Raw genomic sequence first — 20,709 nt, forward strand, 5'->3', positions numbered from 1 at the left:
TGATTGGTCCTAAAATAATCTGAAGCATATTTGAAAACAATTTCTTGTAGAAGCTTGATAGTTTAAACCTGGCTTTGCAAATAATTTTTAAAAATCTGGCAAACCATTTCTCAGACAGATAAAATTCTAAACAGTGGACCCAGTACAAGGTATTTTAGATATACAAGTGCTTCTGGTACAACTTGTGATATCCCACTGCTCAGTGGAAGTATCTATTGGCCCCAAAAATCTCATGAAAAGACCAATTTGTCAGCAATTCTACCCGCAGCCTGCACGTACATCTCTAGGACCAGATGTGCCCACGTGCATGGAGCTCTCTGCCTTCCTTCTGACCCCGCCTTTGAGTCTTAAACATGGGCTGTCTCCTCTCTCTCTCTGTGGATGACCATTCCCCTGCAGTGGCAGGGAGCATACATGGAATAGCTAGGGCTTCAGATATATCCAGATAGAACAAAAATAACCTGAACAAGCTCAAGAGAAAATGCTTACGGCCTTTTCCACACAAAAAGAGGCACCCACAAGGAAGTAAAACTTCCAGCTTTCCAGAGAAAGCAGAGTCAGGATAAATGATCTCATCTAGGTCCCCACAGCTTACCCCATCATGGGGAAAAGAACAAACCAGGCCTTAGTGCCTACCACTGGTGTTTGCAAAGAGCTGGACCTCTTCCAGGGAGTCAAGCTGCTCTTCAGGGCAGTTGGATACACAGAGGGCCATGCGGTTGAGCTGCGTACCTTTGACTTCCAGGTTGCAGGAATTCATAAAGAACACGTGTCTAGGAAATAGATGAAACAGAAGAATGTGTTAGAGCATTGCTTCTCACTGGTCTTAATTGTGGGCCTTAAAAAATATCCACATGCTATCAAATGCAGGGATCACCCAGGCACACTTTCATAATTGTTTCAGCATAATTGAACATTTATGATGCCTACTGGTGGTCATCCATGAAACTGTGCAGCTTGGAAACTATCCAAAAACATTAACAAAGCTTTATTTCTCCAGATTTAGTGTTGTCTAGGGGATAGCACTAGGGAGTTACCTGAGAAAATCTGAGGAAAAGAAGCGATTGATTAAACTGTCCATTGATCGCTAGATCAGGCCAATGCACAAACTATTCAATGGACTCCACGGAGAACACATTTGTACCCAAGAGTGTTCAAATATGCTTCAGAGAATAACTGAACACAGGGAAGTGAGAAGTGGAAACGAGGGGGCCAAGGCTGGGAACCAAAGGCTTGTCTTTTCTCCCTTCTCCCAGGTTGAGAGCCAGGACACTCAGGAGAACCCTCCTGCAGCTCCCCAGGGGCAGGGTAGAGGGGGGACAAGAACGAAACTGGTGTTGCCATCAGCAAGTTATGCGCTAGCAGCTACAGCTTCCAGACCCTTGCCTACCACTTATCCAGGCTCCAAGACCCCAGGAATGGCAGAGGAAGACCCCATAGGCTGCTCTCTATGGGAGAGACCTTGAGAAGGGGTCACAGAAGGTTTTTTTCCCTACTGTTGGGGATGGGAGAAAGGTGGTGCAACAGGAGATGAGGAACAGATTTCCTGGGTGTGTGATATACATATTTTTGAAAAAGTTTAAAAATTGTGTTAAAATATACATAAAATTTACCATCTGAATCTTACTTTTTTTTTTTTTTGAGACAGAGTCTTGCTCTGTCACCCAGGCTGGAGTGCAATGACACTGCCACCTCTGCCTCCCAGGTTCAAGTGATTCTCCTGCATCAGCCTCCTGAGTAGCTGGGACTACTGGTGCCTGCCACCACACCTGGCTAATTTTTGTATTTCTAGTAGAGACGGGGTTTCACCATGTTGGCCAGGCTGGTCTTGAACTCCTGACCCTGTGATCTGCCCGCCTTGGCCTTCCAAACTGTTGGGATTACAGGCATGAGCCACTGTACCAGCCCCATCTGAATCTTTCTAAGCGTACAGTGACATTAGTACATTCACGTTGTTGGGCTATCATCACCACCATCCATTCACAGAACTCATCTTCCCAAACTGAAATCTGTACCCATTAAACAATAGGTTCCCACCCTCCTTTCCTCCAGCCCTTTGCAATCGCCATTTTACTTTCTGTTTCTAGCAATCTGACTACTTTACATATCTCATGTAAGTGGAATCATACAATGTTTGTATTTTTGTGACTGGTTTATTTCACTTGGCATGACATCCTCAGGGTTCATCCCTGTTGTAGTATGTGTCAGAATTTCCTTCCTTTTTAATATTTCATTGTAATATACATATCACATTTTGATTATCCATTCAACCATTGATGGACACTTGAGTTGCTTCTACCTTTTGGCTTTTGACAATAATGGAATGTATACTCACTTCAACCAGGAATGACTGTTTGTTGACACTGCATTATGAACACAATGTGAAATGGGAGCACATGGGCATCTAAGTTGCCCTTCCTCCTCCTGTCTTCTTTGTAAGTGGCTCTATGAGTGCAGGAGAAAATGCCCCGTAATTAGTCCATGCCCAGAAAGAGCAAGAGCCCCCTTAGGAGCAACACTCAGGAGGATAAGAGGCTTAGTCTGAGATTTGTATTTGGTGACTCCAAACTTATATTCAGGATTTATTGAGATCCTTAGGATTTATCTTCTAGGAGCTACTTTTATTATTGAGTCTTAAAAATCCGTTTTTGGCTGGGTGTGGTGGCTCACAGCTGTAATCCCAGCACTTTGGGAGGCTGAGGTGACAGATCACAAGGTCAGGAGATGGAGACCATCCTGGCTAACACAGTGAAACCCCGTCTCTACTAAAAATACAAAAATTAGCCAGGCCTGGTGGTGGACGCCTGCAGTCCCAGCTACTTGGGAGGCTGAGGCAAGAGAATCTCTTGAACCCGGGAGGCGGAGCTTGCAGTGAGCTGAGATCTCCCCACTGCACTCCAGCCTGTGCGACAGAATGAGACTCTGTCTCAAAAAAATAAAAATAAAACATCATTTTTTTGTTCTGTCATGTGAAGCAAGAGCTAAAATCTTAAAAAGTCTTACAAGGCAGTCTCCATCTTAGAAGTTCATGGTCAGGGATTTCTCTCCCCTCTAGGGAATTCCCATCTCTTCTCTCCCCTTTCTGTTTCCCTGTGGGAGGTGGGGTAAGGGAGTAGGGGGAAGAATGCAACACCACAGTGCCATAGCTGGGGCAGGGGTGGGACACAGGTCCCCAGTGTTCCAGGTGGCATTTGGGTATTTCCACATAGAAACAATGTGTGGATGATGTAGGGTTCAAACATATACGATTGGTAACATGATTCTGATTCATTATGGAGAATAATAGCAGCAATTAACGTTTATTATACTTTAGCTCATGCAGTGTCTCATGGATCCTTAAAACAACCTTGTGAGGTAGGTATAATAACTAGTTTAGAGAGATGAAAACTAGGCTTTGAGAGGTTAAGTACTCTGCCCAAGATCACACAGCTGAAAAGTAGCATGAGCTGAATTTGAACTTAGGACTATGATTCTAAAACTTGTACTCTTACCTGTACTATATACACAGCCTTCCTTTTTATGAAATAGGCTGACAGAGTTTTGAATGCGAAAAGTTTCCAGGCTCTAAATGATGAATTTATACAAAGTTTTGAGGTACAGTTCCTTACAGACTGGGGACTTATTTAGATACTTACTTTTTTAGGGTCATGTCCTGCCCTGAAAGAGGGGCCCCTTCCACGGGGGAGTTCTTCTTGCCACACATGTTGCCAAAGCTGTCATAGCCAAAGAGGAGTCTTCCCGTGGCTCCAGCCACCACCGAGTAGCCCATGATAAACACCTGGCAAAAACGGGGGCATATGAGAGCCTGGCCAAAGGGCTGAGCGCACAGTGCCCCACACCCCTGCAGATGCTGATATAAAATGGAGCCTGGTGGAACGTGAAGCTCTCCAGCATCATAGCGCTTTGCTCCATCAGTAACAGTGTCAGCAACTCCAATCTATCAGCATCCTGCTCCTCTGCTACTTATACATTTAGGTAGAGAGAGAATCTAATCCACTGAAACAGATTTCTCTCCATTTTCTTACCTCTGTGCTTTTTAACCTTTTCCTTAAGAGTCTATCATTTTTCTTTTTGGTCTAACTTTACTGGGACAATTCAATTTTTCTTCCCTTGATGTTCTTGCTTTATTTAAGTGCTTCCGGGCTATGCTAATTCTTTCCCCAAGTTTTTTTTTTTCCTACTACTTTTTTTGTTTTTCTTTTCTTACTTTTAAGGGATTCTGCAGAAGCAACACAGTTGATATGTACTGAAACACTGTTCACCAATCTGCAAATAGTGTTTTGGAGTAACTGCTTAAGACATACAAAACAAAGGACCACAGGAATTCTGTTGGACGAGAACATCTTGCAATCTATCATCATTTTTATCCACTCTCAAAGTGAATGTGGAATATTTGAAATTTCAGTTCAAACAACTGTGCCATTAATACATACTGACAGGCTCTCTGCCAAGATTGAATATGTATCTTCCCATAATGCAAACTTAGTAAGTTTCCCAGTACTGTATACAATATATAGGATACCATTTAATACTCTATATTGACAAGTTCATTCCAGGAGAACAGATATAATACACTATTCATTAATATATAGTATTGATACATTATGCTGCAAAGGTACATTGTCCTAAATTCAAATACCTTCTAGACATTCTGCATTTATTACTAATTCAGAAATCAAAATAACAAACATTCTTCAAGTGCCCAGTGTGTGCTTGAGACTTTCTTACTGGGAGACACAGGAATGACCAGAACTTACTCCTTGCCTCCAGGAACCCAGCCTAGAAGGCAAGCAGGACTTACGGGCTGCAGACCTCCTGGGGAAGGAGGCTCCCTGTCCTTCCCCACTCTCCAAGATCCTCCTAAGTCTAACTGGTCAGATTCTAGAATGAATGGGTCACCTTTGCTAGTAGTGTGTGTCACTCACCCTTTACCTAAAGGCTGTGGAGTAGGTGTGACTCTGTTTGCCAATGTGGCTGGCATGGCAAGCTGACCATGCCTTGACATGCTTGTCTCGTCCTTTCGAGTTGGAGTGTAGTAAGGTCTGGACTGTGTTTGGATTTAGAGGGAGGAAAGGGGTCATGTGCTTCTGCCCAGCTCACCAGTAATCTAATAACAAAGTGATGTTTTCCATTTACCATCATTCTTTCCTTTGGAAAGCCTGTGGTGAAGAATGGAAAGTTTTTCTGGGTGGGAGAGGTGGGAGTGGTTTCTGAGGATTCCTGAGTCCCTGCTAATAAAACTATGACTTTATGATTATTATTTTTTATGTTTTGTAGAGACAGGGTCTTGCTTTATTGCCCAGGCTGGTCTTGAACTCCTGGCTTCAAGGGATCTTCCTGCCTCGGCCTTCCAAGAAACTACTACTATAAACCTTCATTGTCCTAATTTCAAACATGCAATTGCGATTCTGTATGAGAGGTGATATAGGAGGTGTGTACATTGGTCTAGTGGGGCCACCAAGGTAGTCACTGTCAACCGTGCCTGCAAAATCAGGAAAATGGAATCTTGAGGGATGATAGGAAAAGGCAGGGCGGGAGAGGATACTGGAGGGGTAAGTAGAGGCAGAGATAGTCCAGACTTTGAGACTTTGTTCCTTGTGTTTAATGCAAATATAAACACAGGGTGGTGCTGCATTTGCAAGAACCATCTCTGCTTATAATTTCAGCTCCTTCCCCCAAGCCTTTGTCCAGCCCTAACTCAGGGCACACCATCACCAGTCAGGACATCTGTCACAAGACCTGAAAGCTGAACAACAGAGGCAGAAAAAAAAATCCAAAAACAAAACACTCCTTGCTCTGTTTTAAATACCTGCAAATAAAAAATGTTGCAAAAGACACTAAAAGCCAGTGAGCTAAGAAAGGACTCTGACTCTTCAAACAGAATGCCGTAGTGAGAACTTGGATATATTAAAACTTCAGACTTATTTTGCAAATGAAATGTAATTTTAAAGCAGTTTCCAGCTCCGAGCCACCTCTCAGCTGGTTCACAATTCTTCAGGCTGTGATAGGTCATCTACAAAGCTTTTCCCCAGGATTCTCAGCTGTTGGGCTGAGAGTTTGGTAGTGAGGTCCTAGGTTGAAGCTGTGGAGGGGCTAAGGCAGATCATTAAATCACAATAACAGCTCGAGGTCAAAGCTGCCAGGCACAAGGCAGGCCAGCTGCTCCCTGCATTTCTACAACAGCAGTCTCAGATAAAAACACCAACCATCTGTGAAGTTAAGCAGAAGGTATTGTAGGTGCACTGTCTCTCCCAGCTCCTACGGGAGAGTTCCAACGTAAGCAACAAAAAACATCTGATTATGTGTTTCAGACCTAACCTTCCACTGTGCCTGTAACCAAGCCTGTCTATGTGAAATGGGTCATAAGTGAACAAATGCCTTTCTTACTTGGAAAGAACAAACATGATATTTTAGGGCCTATTCAGATGGAATTCTTTTCAACAAAGGTAATTACTATCTGGTAGTTATTACCCTGCTCTATAAATTAATCATTTACCATGCAGCAAATAGCATGCCTTAACCTGGCATGGATGATTTCGTGAAAGTGGCCTTTGAAAATGTCGGGTGAGACGTTTTCTGCTGTTACCTACAATTCTAAAATAAGTATAAAAGCAGCAAGATTCGGCTTCCAACAGACTCTCTCAGGATTATAACCACATAGCCTGATGGAGTTTACCAGCAGTCATACATACCTCGAAATTAGAGTGGGAAAAATCATTCCTTGTTAGCTATGGTTAACAGTATTGGCTGCTAAACACAACATATCTCGCGTGTGTGTGTGTGTGTGATGTTCAGCTAAAGGAAATGCAATTTATTTCTAGGCTTACCCTGGCTTTTCCTTTGTTAAAGGTGCACCAAAAGCTTGAGGAATATTTGATTTGGGGGTGTGGCAGGTGCTAAAAGAACTTCTGTTCAGTAACTTCGGAGAGTAAAAGGAGACACATTGGCCTTACTAAATAGCAATCACATTGCAAACTGTTAATTCCCATTTCCTAATGGAGTCACCCCTTAGAACATGGCCTGTAGCAAAAAGACAGCCTTTCTAGCGAGTCTAGGACAAGAATTCTCCCGAGTACTAACTGATGTTTATTGTGGGTTAACGGCAGAAGTCTCTCACTGCAGCACCAACTACGATTTACATTTGGGACAGAGTTATTTCCAGACGTGCACACACACTCTGGCCTCTTTCCTACCAAGCACCCACACTTACCAAACCAGTCCAAAAGAGAAAGAACAGGAATAACCATGCCGTATCTGTGCATTTCCTATAAATCTGGGGTCGCCACTCCCTTTGCCTAGGGGCTCCTTCTGCAGAAACCTTCCAGAAAAAGGGAGAGTTGAGAAAAAGAAGATAAACAGGTGGACTCAACCTGGAAACCGAACCCAAATCTACTCGAAGAGTGGCCAAAGTAACCAATCTTTTTCTAAATTTTTAAAATTAATATTATTTTTTTACGTGGCCACCTGAAGCTCTTTCACACATCTTTTGAAACACCTGCTCTGCGCGGAGCGGATGTTAAGCCCCCTGCCGCCAAGTGCTTACCTGGAGGTGCACCTGAGGGCGACCCCAAGTTTGCGCCCCGCGGCCCGCGTCTCCCCCGCCTCCGCCCCAGCACTGGAGCAGGGTCCAGGGTCCTCCCCGCCAGGTGGCCCCAAGGTACTAAGCGGGGGCGGGATCCCCGAGGCGCGGGAAAGGCGGAAGCGTCCGGCAGGGAAGGTGCGTGAAGGAGGGGGACCCGACCCTTCCCCGGGGCTCCTCCCCCGAGGGCCGAGGCTGCGAGCGCTTACCAGGTACTCGGCGCCCAGGCAGTGCATCGTGCGCTCGCCGGCGGGGGCCGGTGACTGGGAGCCGCCGCCGCCTCCTGTACGCGGAGACGCAGCGCCCGCGAGCCGGGGCCGGGGCTGGGCCTGGGGCTGGGGCTGGGGCTGGAGCCGGGGCCGGGCCGGGGAGGGGCGGGCACGGTGCAGCGCCGCCTCCCGTTCGCCTCTGCGCCTGGCCCGGCGACTGCGGGCGCTGCGGTCCACTGGGTCCGCCTCTTCCCGGCATGGGTTTCTGCCCAGCTCACCCGCTGTCAGCTGGGGTCCTGCTCTGGTGGGAGGAAGAGGCTCAGAGGCTTCCCCGCCCTCTCGCCTCAACCACCTCGAGGCAGCGGCTCCCAGGATGTGCACTTTGACGACTAAAGCTGAGCCGGCGCCGCCACGACCTTGGGCGGGTGGTCGGCCTCTGCCCTGAGCAGGAAGTAGAAAGTCTCAGCAGACCCTTCCTGAGGGCCGAGCAACAGTGTAGTGGCGTATTCCACATAGCAAACAGGTAAGCAGCATTTACTGTGTGCTGGATTCTGTTCTCACTGCTATTGTTATTCCTAATCTACGGAGGAGGGAAACTGAGGCACGGCCAGCGGTGATGCAACTTGTTCGAGGAGACCCAGTAAGTTGTGGAGGCAGGAGTCGAACCCAGACACTCCGGGAGACCGGCGCTCTCGAGGTGGTTTACTCTGACTTCTCTCCCACCTTGCCTTAGGACAATCATTGCCTGACTTCGCAATTGAAATGGTAGTGTCCACTGAAGCGACTGGTGGCGTAGTTTTCCAGGTAATGTCAGACCAGCGCAAAAGCACTGTTGGGGTGAGGAATTTAAAAAACGAAAAACAAAAAAACTGCAGGCCGACCTCCCCCCACCTCCTCTCAATCAAGCCTCTACCCTTCCCCCTGCCACCCTCAGGGTTGCTAGGTTAATTGCTTCCTTTAGGTGCTGCTTCTCCCTACGGGTAGAAACCTGACTGGAGGAAAGATCTGGGTAAGTGGGAGAAACTGGGAATGATAGACAGTGGTTCTCTGGTGCCAGCGATTTCCTTCTGGGCTCACACCACCCTCCCACTGCAAACTCACTGGGCCTTCCTGGATGCATGTTTATCAGACAGAGTAGGTGAAACCCCAGGGGAACATGAATTCATAGGACGAAGAATTAGACACTGGAGGAGTGCAACTACTGTTAAAAGACCACAACTGAGTAACATACGCCATCTGAAACTGATCAGTAGAGCAGATGGACCACGATTTTTAAATAAGCATGATAAATTTATTTAAAATGAGTTATGATATTAGCAATATGAATCAGGAAAAAATATGAAACTAAAACAGATATTAAGCATAAAAATAATAATTAGAATGAATATTGATGCTACGTATTAGTAGTGTGCAGTAGTCTAAAAGATGCAGCTGATGATGAATTAGTAATTGGAAGAGCACTTTCAGCAAACCTCCAGAGGCAGTAGAAAAAGTTTTAAAAAACAAGTTAGCTTATTTGTAAATTTTCTAGCTTATACCTAGGGTAAAACTAGAACAGAAAGGAAGAAATATAAAAACAGAGAAGGGGAAATATTTGAAGATATAATGGAGATAAATTTCAAGGTAGAAAAAAACCTTCAGATTGAAAAGGTTTATCTCAAGCAAAATGTTTCTATATGTAAGTATTTAAAAGCATAACTTTGAACTTATTTTCTATTAAGCCATATTGTCATTAGAATGTGAGAATGTATTAATAATAAAAATCTTATGAAAGATTCATTTGAATGACATTCTTGGAGGACGTAATCAAACAAGAAGAGAAACAAATTCAGGAGATGATGCAATAGATATAGCGTGAGAGTGGCCAAATATTTAGGCTGAATTTATTGTTGTGTTAGAAAAAAGACCAGGAACCACCCGAGTGTCCAGGAACTGGTGGGTGGCTATACATAACTGTGATGCATCTATACAATGAAATACAACTAAGCATTAAGAAGGAACAGACTTCTTACATATGCAAAAACATGGATGATCTCAAATGCATGTTAAGTGAAAAAAGGTCAGATATAATAAGCTACTCTATGATTCCATTTATGTGACATTCTGGAAAAGGCAGAAAGTAGATCAATGGTTGTCAGGTGCTGGGGGTGAAGGGAATCTGGAGAAACTTTCTGAAGTGATGGAAATATTCCATTATCTTGAGAATGGTACTGATGACCCAGTGGTATCTGTCAAAATTTGTAGAACTGTACACTAGAAAAGGTGAATTTTATTGTATGTAAACTGTATTTCATTAAACCTGACTTACAAAAACTCTTTTCAAAAGTCTAGAAACAAAGAACAGTATATTTATAATGATTCAGACCTAAAATTATAGACAATATCAATATTGTGAGGGGTGTGGGGCTCAGGAATGAGAGGCCAAAATGATAGGACAGTGATCTAAAATAGTGCCATTCAAAGGGTGGTTCACAAAAATTAATGGTTCTCTAAGAGATAAGGAGCTTGTACCAGAATGCATATCAGCTATGTCATAAGCAAACTCTTTGATTCAGCTGACACTTTCATAGCAAGACTTTCTCAATGAAGGAAGCTGTGTGTTGATTTACATGTGGGCTCAAATCTCATTCTGGAATGGATGAGATAAGTAACCCAGTACTACTTAGAGTACTTAGAGTAGTACTGGGTTAAATTACTATCATATGGGAGGAAGACGAAAAAAATTGTTAACTTTAATAAATCAATAAGGATAAATATTTGTGAATGTAGGTCTTAAGGGTAACTACCGTTAAAAAAGAATAAAACATGTAACTTTTAAAGCAGTGGAAGAAAATTTTATCAAATGAAAGGCAAGAGAGCAGAGGAAAAAGGAATAAAAAGAAAGTGCAATAATTAGAATATATGAAATTTGATAGCAGAAATAAAATTACTAATAATAATTTTTACTTTCAGAGTACCTAATATGTTCCAGATACTTTTCTGGGTGTTTCTTATTTGATCCTCATAATAACCTTATGAGGAAGGTACTATTACTTTCATCATCCTCATTTTATAGATGATGAAACTGAGATTAACTAACTTGCTAGAAAGTGGCAGAACCAAGGCCTGAACCCAGGTGGTCTGGATGTAGAACCCATACTTAAAACCGTACTTAGAGCTATTCTATGCTGCCTCCTAAATACAGCAGCAATTACAATAAACGTAAGTGGCTTAAACTAACCAATTAAGAAAAACAGTCTTTCAAATTGAACGAAAGCAAGGGATTCAGCAATATGTTTTCTACAAGAAACTTGTGTAAAACAGACACTAAAAGGTTAAAAGGCTTGAAAAGGATATAGTGCAAATGTGAACGAAAGAAAGCTGATGTAGTAATTTTAAAACCTGACAAAATAAAACTTAAGATAGAAAGTTCATAAGGGAGGTCATAAATGTGCCCAACAATACAGCTTTAATATTTATTAAGCAGCAGCTAACAGAAATTTAGGCAGAAACAGATAAATCAGAATTATAGTTGGAGATTTTTAACTGGCTCCTCTCAGTATCCAATAGATCAAGTAGACAGTAGATACTTCCTCTCCTCTCCCAACACACATACACACAGAAAGCAAATATACAAGGTCTGGACAACTTAATTAATAAACTTGAGCCATTAGATATTTATAACTCATATACGTTTCCATCAAACAGTGAATACATGTCTTTTCTCTTTTCAGGTACATGTGAAACATTAAAGTAAAAACACAAACTGTGTATTAGATCTTAAAGGGAGGCTCAATAAATTTCACAGTGCAATAAAATTAGAAGTAATGAATAACAGTATGTGTGGTGGACAGATTTTAAGGCCCCTATGATTTCCACCTCCTGGTGTTTACACCCTTATGTAGTTCCCTTCTTCGGATATGGGTGGGACCTGTACCTTTCAACCAATTATGATGGTTAATTTTATGTATTATTTTGAATAGGTCAGCCATAGGGTATCCAGATATTTGGTCAAACATTATTCTGGGTATTTCTGTGAGTGTGTTTCTGGATGAGATTAGCATTTAAATTGGTGGACTGAGTAAAGCAGCTTTCCCTCCCTAATGTGTGTGGGCCTCATCCAATCAGTTGAAGGCCTGAATAGAACAAAAGGCTGACTCCACCCCCCTAGTAAGAGGATTCTCCTGCCTGATGGCCTTAGAACTGGGATATTGGCTGTCCGTCTACAGCATCCTAGTGGTCTTTGGACTTGAACTGGAACATTGACATTTCATTGTTCTATAGCAGCTTCTAGCCTTTGGACTTAAATTAGAACACTGGTTTTGCAGATTTTGGACTTGCCAGCCTCCATAATCCCATGAGAGTCAATTCATTATAATAAATCTCTTTATAATATCTATCTGTCTGTCTGTCTTATCTATCAATCATCCATCCATCCATCCTATTGGTTCTGCTTCTCTGGAGACCCCTAATACACCAAAAATACACGGTAAATGTGATGGAAAGTCATTCCCATGATTACATGACATTACAAAAGAAAGAGAACCCAGTTAGATTGTGCCCAGACTCCTGACCAACAGAAACTATAAGATAATAAATGCATGTTGTTTTTAATCACTACATATGTGGTAATTTTTCACATACAATAAATAATACAGCAGATGTATTAGTTCATTCTTGCATTACTATAAAGAAATACCCGAGACTGGGTAATTTATAAAGAAAAGAGTTTTAATTGGCTCACAGTTCTGCATGCTATACAGGAAGTTTAGTGGCTTCTGCTTCTTGGGAGGCCTCAGGAAACTTACATTCATGGTGGAAGGCGAAGGGGAAGCAGGCATGTCTTACATGGCTGGAGCAGGAGAGAGACATGGGGAAAGTGCAACATACTTTTAAATGACCAGATCCCACAATAACTCACTATTATGAGAACAGCACTGAGGGGATGGTGCTAACCGATTCATGAGAACTCAGCCCCTATGATCCAATCACCTCCCACCAAGCCCAGCTTTCAATACTGGGGATTACAATTTGACATGAAATTTGGGTGGAGACACAGACCCAAACTGTATCAGCAGAATAGCAAAAAACAAACAAAACCCACAAACAAACAGAAACCAAAAACTACCCAAACCTCATTTGGAAACCAAAAAACATCTTACTAGACAACATCCTTGAGTCATAAAGGAAATTAAGAAATATTTAAAATTGAATGTTAATAAAAATTCTACATGTCAAATTGGGACACAGCTAAAGTGCCAGTTAGATGGAAATGTATGGGTTATATCTATCAGGAAACAAAAGGTTAAAAATAAAGTAGCTAAGCATTCAACACAAGAAGCAATGGCATACACAGTGAAACAAGAAGAAAGGCAATAATAAAGATATGGGCAGAAATCAGTGACACAGAGAAAAGTAGAGAAGATGAATAAAACAGAAGTCAGTCCCATGGAAAAGATTAAGAAGACCAAACTTTGGCAAGACTGATCAGGAAAAAAGAGGAAAGACTCAAAATAAGACAGAATAATGGAGGAAATAACAAAATATATTAAAACATTTAAAAAGTGTTATGAACCCTAATATACGTAAACCTAAATAAAATGGTTATTTTCCTAAAAATGTAAAATTCCATAATTGGTATAAGAAGAAATAGAGAATTTGAATAAACCACTAAATGTTTGGTAAATTGAAATGGCAGCCAAATATCTCTCCTAAACTCCCCCCACCCCAACTCAGATTTAGAGGCTTTTAAGGGACTTTTAAGAAACAGTTAATTTCTATAACATACAAGTTGCTCCAGAAATAGAAATAGAGCAAAAGTTGCTCAGGTCATTTTATGAGGCCAGCATCAACCTGATACCAAAACCAAGTAAAGATTGTACTGGAGAAAAAGAAAAGGAAGAAAGAACTATTATTACACTTGTGAACTAAGATGTCATTTCAGATAAATTTATTATTTGTTTTTAAAAAAATCCAGTTTTAGGAATTTCCTAAAAACCTATTAGAGCAATAGGCTCTAATGGTTAATAGCTGTCATCAGGATAATAAGTAGATCACTCAACTGGGTTACCATATGACTGTGCCCTTCAAAACTCGCTTCAACTTCCTACCCTTCATTGTGCTCGCCAGTTCTCAACTTATTATATAACAAACTGGCCAATTAAATCAGCATCCCTGCCTTGAAAAACCCATCTTATGCCAGACCCTAAAACCCTTGTAAATATCCCATCCTTGAAATACATTGAATATGTCTATATTCATAAGTTCTCAATAATACCAAATGAAAATAAATCCTTATTGATTGCCTCTAGAAAATTCTAGGGACCAAGTCATTTCAAAAACTTAAAGAGAAAGAATCAAACACATATTCTACCTCTCGTATACGAACAATACTTAAGGGTAATCAAATAATCAATGAGGGAAGTTTCTCTTAATAGACATATTGTGGCTTATAGAAGCAGAAGGAATAAAAGAATTAGGATATCACAGTTTTCCAAACATCATAAAAGAGGGGCAGGCAGCCATCAACCTCCTCCCAGGGAAGAATGTATTGCTGCCTGTGAAATTGTCATGCCAGAAAAATCCAATGGAATCTGACTACCAACTTTACTATAAATATAGGAAATAGAGGAACAAGTCAAATGACATCTCAGGGATGCCACCGGCAAAATCAAGAATGGGAAAATTGATTTTGACATTGTGTTTTGACAACAATCTCCACCACAACAGCAAAAAGATAACAAGAAAGAAAAGAGGATGTGGAAAACCTACAGATTAAAGGAAACCAATATTTTAACTAATTACAATGTGTGGACATTGTTTAGATCCAGATTAAACCAAATGAAAAAATGAAAGATCATTTAGAGGACACTGTAGGAAATGTAAGCAGTGATTGGATGTTTGATGATATTAACTAATTTATATTAAAGAATTTGGGGGTCTGATGATGGCACTGGGGCTAAGTCTAAAATAAGGGAGTCTTTATCTTTTAGATTTACATACCAAAAATGATATGCTCTCTGGGATTTGCTTTTTAAAAAATCCAGGGCAAAGGAGAATGGTTGGAGGTATGGGGAAACAAGATTGACTATCCATTGATAATTGCTGAAGTTCATTAAACTTCGTTAAATTGCTGGGGGTTCATTAAACTATTTTCTTTACTTTTGTTATTTGTCTAACTTTACACACAGACACACACGATGACTGTAGGGTCCGACCTGCAGACCCTGACCCAGCAACGGATGAGAGACATACACTAACACAGCTGTCAGTCCAGCTAAGGGGCTCTGTTCTGAGTCTGGAGCATTGCCCCATAAGCTGGCAAAGTTTGCATTTATTTAGTACAGATTAAATGACAAAGGTCTTGAGTAAACACCACTAGAGGGTAATTAACATTGCCGACCCCCCCCCCCCCACCCCCCAGCAGAGATCAATTATGCACCTGAGGTTGATCAGTTTGGTCTTAGGACCAAACATGAGTAAACAAGCTATTTCAACTCCACACATTCCCTTGTTATTTGCTTTTTTGCTATCAACTAAAGGTAAAGAGGATTAGGCTGCCTTCAGCCAAATCTGTTACTGAAGCCATGCAACCCCCCCAGCCTTCCAGGAGGGTTTGTGTTTATTTTCTGTAACTATCTTTATAATTTTTCCTCTACAATTTTTCCCACCACCCTGACTGAACTCCCACAGATGACGACAATGCATGCCACCTCCTGAGCTTCCACTTGGGAAGTAGAGACGCTTAACACTTCTGTATGGATGCACCTGCTCTTGAACATACCTACCTTGTTTCTTTTGTTTCTGCCTTTTTTTTACTCCCCTCTACCCCCCACAGCTTGGGCACTCACGCCTGACCCTCTCTATTCCTCACTGAGACAACATCATTACTTAGCCTTAGGATCATTGTATCTCCAGATCTATTGGCTCAGCTAAGGTGCCAAACTCTCACAGTTTCCCACCCTCAATCTCTTCACTCCAACCCCATGCAGGCCCCTGGAGCTTCTGTAGCACTTTGGCCTTAACAGTTTTTCCTCTTCTCTGTGTGTTTCTTCATCCTATACCTCACATTCCCCTCCTGCCCATCTGTTCCTAACTTTCTCATGATTTTCATGTTTGTCTTATATTCTAATCTGCATCTCTTCCAAAGGCCTTTGGCACCTTTTTCTAAAACTTCTAGGTGCTCTCTGAAGATGTTGAGATCTTGCTTCTGTCCCAATCTGGTCACACAAAGATGCAGTTAGGGCCACTCAGGTTGCCTGCTTTGCTTTCAAGTGTCTGACCATTACCTCTCTGGGGCAGGTCTCCCAGATGCAGACTGAAGCTTGACCTAAGCTTCAGCCTGTGAATCTTATTGACACTGTACTTTGGGGCCAGCACTAAGAAAGGCCAGACTTCCCACCCTTCATCCCACTTTTCCCAGGCTTCCTTCCCCTCCTCATCAGCTCCTGTGGCTGAGTTCCCACCATGCTTTGGGCCTGATGCCCTCTGGATAAAATACCATGTTAGACTCTGATGGAGCAATTTCTCGTCCCAGACTAAGAAGGGGCTCACCTTACAACAGTCATTTATCAGAGGCTCCAGTGCGGGCAGGATCACTGACTCAGAAGGACCAGATCCTTCTCCATCTTGCCTTTCCTGTCAGCCATGGGGGCTTATACCTCAGACTGGAAGCCAGAGATGAGATGAAGGATGCAAGAGGTCTTGGGTCTTTGTAGTTGGTCCAGAAATGGCCCAAGATATACTGGATAGATAAGGAGGCACTGGGGAGCACTTGGCTGAGACAGGGAGGGAGGTGGGGGGAAGGAAACCAAGCAAGGTGCGTGTGCAAAGGACTCCCAGCTCTTTAAATCTGGATCCTGGTCATTTCAGGAGGAGGAAGTTTCAGCCTCAGAAGACCTTCTTTTCTCCTTGAAATCTTTGGATTAGAAATCTGGTCTCTGGGGGAACCTTGATTAATTTTAGCCTATCTTTATTCAACAGGGATTGACTCAGCACTTGCTTTGTGCCAGGACTTGGGCCAACTCAAGGGGCACGAACACCAAGAAGGAATATTTGCCCACTCCAGCGAGGTCAAGCTCAGTTGAGGGTTAATGATGAGGCAGGCTGATGCGGGTTCTTTGCCCAGTCCCATGGTTCCAGGAAGCCTTCCTGGGAGAGGGGGCCTGAGTTGAATGGTGCAAGATGAACAAGAAATGGCAAGACAGAGAAAGGTGGGAAGGGCTTCCCAGGCAGAAGAGAGAGCATGGCTAAAGGGCTAGGGGCATGGAGCAGCAGGGGACCCCCAGCCATGTAGTATCACTGGAGGATGAAAATAAAGGGGAGAAGGAGGGAGGGAGAGAAGGTATACTTCTGAGGGCAGAACTAACTCAGCCATTAGGGCCCAGCATGCCACACCAAGAAGCCGTTTGCCTTTCTGTGATTGTATCTTTCTCATTTGCTCCCACTTGGTAGAACAGCTTTTAGAAAATGCTACCCTGTCTTGGTTGTGCTCAAAGGACTGGAAGGAGAGGGGCTTGTGTTCCCCTTGTACCTCTGAAGAGCAGGGAGCAAGGGTAGGCTTGGTGGGGGCAGCAAGATTCCAGCAGGAAAATTCTTTTTTTTTTTTTTTTTTTGAGATGAAGTTTCGTTCCGTTGCCCAGGCTGGAGTGCAATGGCACGATCTCAGCTTACTGCAACTTCCGCCTCCGAGGTTCAACTATTTCTCCTGCCTCAGCCTCCCAAGTAGCTGGGATTACAGGCATGCTCCACCACATCTGGCTAATTTTTGTATTTTTAGTAGAGATGGGGTTTTGTCATGTTGGCCAGGCTGGTCTCGAACTCCTGACCTCAGATAATCCACCTGCCTTGGCCTCCCAAAGTGCTGGGATTACAGGTGTGAGCCACCATGCCCAGCCCCAGCAGGAAAATTCTTATGGGGAGGTGAGGCAAGGGAACAGTATAGCTACCAGGCTCCCTTCTTAAATGTGTTCCTTGGAACACAGTCTCTCCTTTAGCCCTGAGGGACTTTCAGTTTGGTTAAAAAATATTTTTTAGTTACAAAAGATTATATATGTCACATTACATTATTTATGTTAATATATTCTTTTGCATATATCAAACATTGCATAATAAAAACTGTAGTACACATGGGGTATATACTAAGTTATAAGGCATAATGACATGAACACACCTGAACTCACTACCCAATTAAATAACTAGAATATTCCCATAATGCTTCTCCTTGGACACAACTCCTGCTAAGCTTTCAATCTCAGAGGTAACCACTGTTCTGAGTTTTGTTTACCCCCTTACTTAAACGTACCTTTTTTTTTTTTTTTTTGAGACGGAGTCTCACTCTGTCACTCAGGCTGGAATGCAGTGGTGTGATCTTGGCTCCCTGCAACCTCTGCCTCCTGGGTTCAAGTGATTCTTGTGCTTCAGCCTCCTGAGTAGCTGGGATTACAGGCACGCACCACCATGCCCGGGTAATTTTTGTATTTTTAGTAGAGATGGGGTTTTGCTGTGTTGGCTAGACTGGTTTCAAACTCCTGACCTCAGGTGATCTGCCCGCCTCGGCCTCCCAAAGTGCTGGGATTACAGGCATGAGCCACTGCGCCCAGCCTGCTTAAACATACTTATTATTTTAATTATTTCACTCCTTAAATAACATAATTTAGTTTGCTTTTTAGGGGATATTACAAAAAATGATGGTGTGTGATAGGGAGTCATCTGGAACTTTTTAACTCTACACTTTTTTTTCATGTGTGATTTTAAAGTTGAGGTTGGCTAAACATTTGGAACTTATGGACATAAAGATGGCAACAATAGAAACTGGGGACTATTGGGGGAGTGAACGAGGAGAGCAAGGATTAGAAAACTAACTACTGGTTATTATGCTTATTACCTGAGTAATGGGATCATTTGTACCTCAAACCTCAGCATCATGCAATATACCCAGGTGACAAACCTGCACATGTACCCTCTAAATCTAAAATAAAAGTTAAAAAAGGCCAGGTGCAGTGGCTAATGCCTGTAATACCAGCCTTGTGGGAGGCTGAGAGGGAGGATTGCTTGAGGCCAGGAATGCAAGACCAGCCTGGGCAGCATAGCAAGACCCTGTCTCTCGCTCTCTCTCTTTTTTTTAAGTTTAAAAAAATAAAAATAAAATAAAATTGAGGTTGGTTCTTTATAGACTAAACCAAACAATCTAACCATAGACTCTCTGACCATAGTATAGAAGGATAGAACAGTCAGACTGCTAAGTCCTTGAATTCTACTGAAGATAAGATGTATGAACTGCTGGGGACTGGTTGGTCTAATTTGTTGGCTTTCTTTTGTCTCACCATTTCCATTTAGTTGGATATTAGTGGTGTTTGTATGTTAATCACATCTGTTGTCTCCTACATTTCTGCATTTGTGCAGGGCAGAGCCTTCCTATGAACAACCTCAAGAAATTTCCTACTTACCTTCACCAAGCATTTCTACCTGTGTCTGGGATGCCTCTTGCTGAAGCACTTGCTGGCACTCTGAGACACTCTGAGTACCAGTCTTGAGAGACCATTTTCTTCTTTCTGTGTCTTTTAATGAGTAATGAGAGTTCTAGCAGGAAGGCATTTCGAATTATTCTTTTATGGTGCTGGAGACTGAACAGAAGGGAGATTATGACCTGGTCTCTCTTGTGTGTTCTGAGGAACGGTAGACCTGGAGGCGCTATTGAAAAAAATATCCTGTGGTTAGATATGGTTTAGAAATATTGTTCTGTATCCCATTTATTGCAGTGTTCATCAGTATACTAGAGATTTGACCAAAGTACCCGTGTGTGTGTGTGTGTGTGTGGTGTGTGTAACAAGTATTAACACTGGCCAAAAAAAAAAAAAAAAACCCAGCAGTTTTGGGTAGTGCTGTTAAAGACTACATTTTTTGACGACATGGACAACTGAATTTGTTTTGAAATATGCAGGGTCTTAGGTAAGTGGGTGGAATGATTGCCAAGGCACTTGAAAAGCCCTCCTCTCTCATGCCTACCCTACCTGATTAATGTACCTAAAATGCTGTCTTAGAGAGGACAACTTTTTAACACGCATTGGAGAAAAAATTAAAATACAAATGGCCCTGGGAGAGGGCATTTGAGTAATAAATCCATAATAAGATATAAATGACTACTGCCAGATACGTTTCTTATCACAGGTTTTTAGAGGAAGAGAGCTACACCGCAAGGCCACCAGGGCTTCTGAAGGCTGAGAGCAGTGAGAGCGGTGTCATGAAAGGCAGGGCAGGGGCCCACAGGTCAAACCGCAACCTCTGTTTATCTTTCCCAGAGCCGGTTTACTGCAACATTCAGCGAATTTTATGACCTGCAATGCTCAATTGTTTAACTGGAAATGTAAAACTACATTTTCATTTTTTTTCTTTTTTTGAGATGGAGTCTCACTCTGTCGCCCAGGCTGCAGTGCAGTGGCAGCCTCCACCGCCCGGGTTCAAGTGATTCTCCTGTCTCAGCCTCCTGAGTAGCCGGGATTATAGGTGCCTGCTACCACGTCCAGCTAATTTTGTATTTTTAGGAGAGACGCAGTATCACCACATTGGCCAGGCTGATCTTGAACTCCTGACCTTGTGATCCACCCACCTCGGCCTCCCAAGGTGCTGGGATTACAGGCGTGAGCCACCACACCTGGCCTATGTTTACATTTTGATTGCCAAGATACCATCTATTTTTGTTTTTTGCCAAATATCTGAAATAAATGTCAACATTTTTTTTTTTGAGATGGAGCCTCGCTCTGTCCCCAGGTTGGAGTGCATTGGCACAATCTTGACTAACTGCATTCTCCACCTACTGGGTTCAAGCAATTCCCCGCCTCAGCCTCCCGAGTAGCTGGGACTACCTGCGTGCACCACCACGCCCAGCTAATTTTTTGTATTTTAGTAAAGACTGGGGTTTCACCATGTTGGCCAGGATGGTCT

The 20,709-nt window shown here is 42.6% G+C and overlaps 1 protein-coding gene and 1 long non-coding RNA gene across 13 annotated transcripts in view; one reads left to right on the forward strand and one right to left on the reverse strand.

Moving 5' to 3' along the window:
• SLC44A3 (solute carrier family 44 member 3) overlaps positions 1-7,955 on the reverse strand; it is a 76,437-nt gene extending 68,482 nt beyond the window's left edge. For 2 of the 10 annotated variants that reach the window (XM_004026168.5, XM_063696820.1), the window contains exons 1-4: positions 7,789-7,936; positions 7,211-7,318; positions 3,636-3,778; positions 733-773 (exon numbers count right to left, since the gene is read on the reverse strand). In XM_004026168.5, coding sequence (XP_004026217.3) covers positions 733-773; positions 3,636-3,778; positions 7,211-7,318; positions 7,789-7,815 — 319 coding nt within the window. In that variant the 5' untranslated portion in view covers positions 7,816-7,936. Of the gene's footprint in view, positions 1-636; positions 774-3,635; positions 3,779-7,210; positions 7,319-7,788 lie in introns of all 10 variants that reach the window. The other 8 variants (XM_055352726.2, XM_055352723.2, XM_055352682.2 and 5 more) reach the window with 6 other exon arrangements.
• Positions 7,956-7,969: 14 nt separating this feature from the next.
• Positions 7,970-20,709, forward strand: part of LOC101132344 (uncharacterized) — a 153,647-nt gene continuing 140,907 nt past the window's right edge. Inside the window, exon 1 of one of the 3 annotated variants that reach the window (XR_010130392.1) lies at positions 7,970-8,311. This is a non-coding gene — a long non-coding RNA (uncharacterized lncRNA). The remainder of the gene's footprint in view (positions 8,312-20,709) is intronic. The other 2 variants (XR_008668981.2, XR_002007089.4) reach the window with 2 other exon arrangements.

The sequence above is a fragment of the Gorilla gorilla genome, chromosome 1 (assembly GCF_029281585.2).
Source record: "Gorilla gorilla gorilla isolate KB3781 chromosome 1, NHGRI_mGorGor1-v2.1_pri, whole genome shotgun sequence".
In the NCBI taxonomy this organism is placed as follows: domain Eukaryota; kingdom Metazoa; phylum Chordata; class Mammalia; order Primates; family Hominidae; genus Gorilla; species Gorilla gorilla.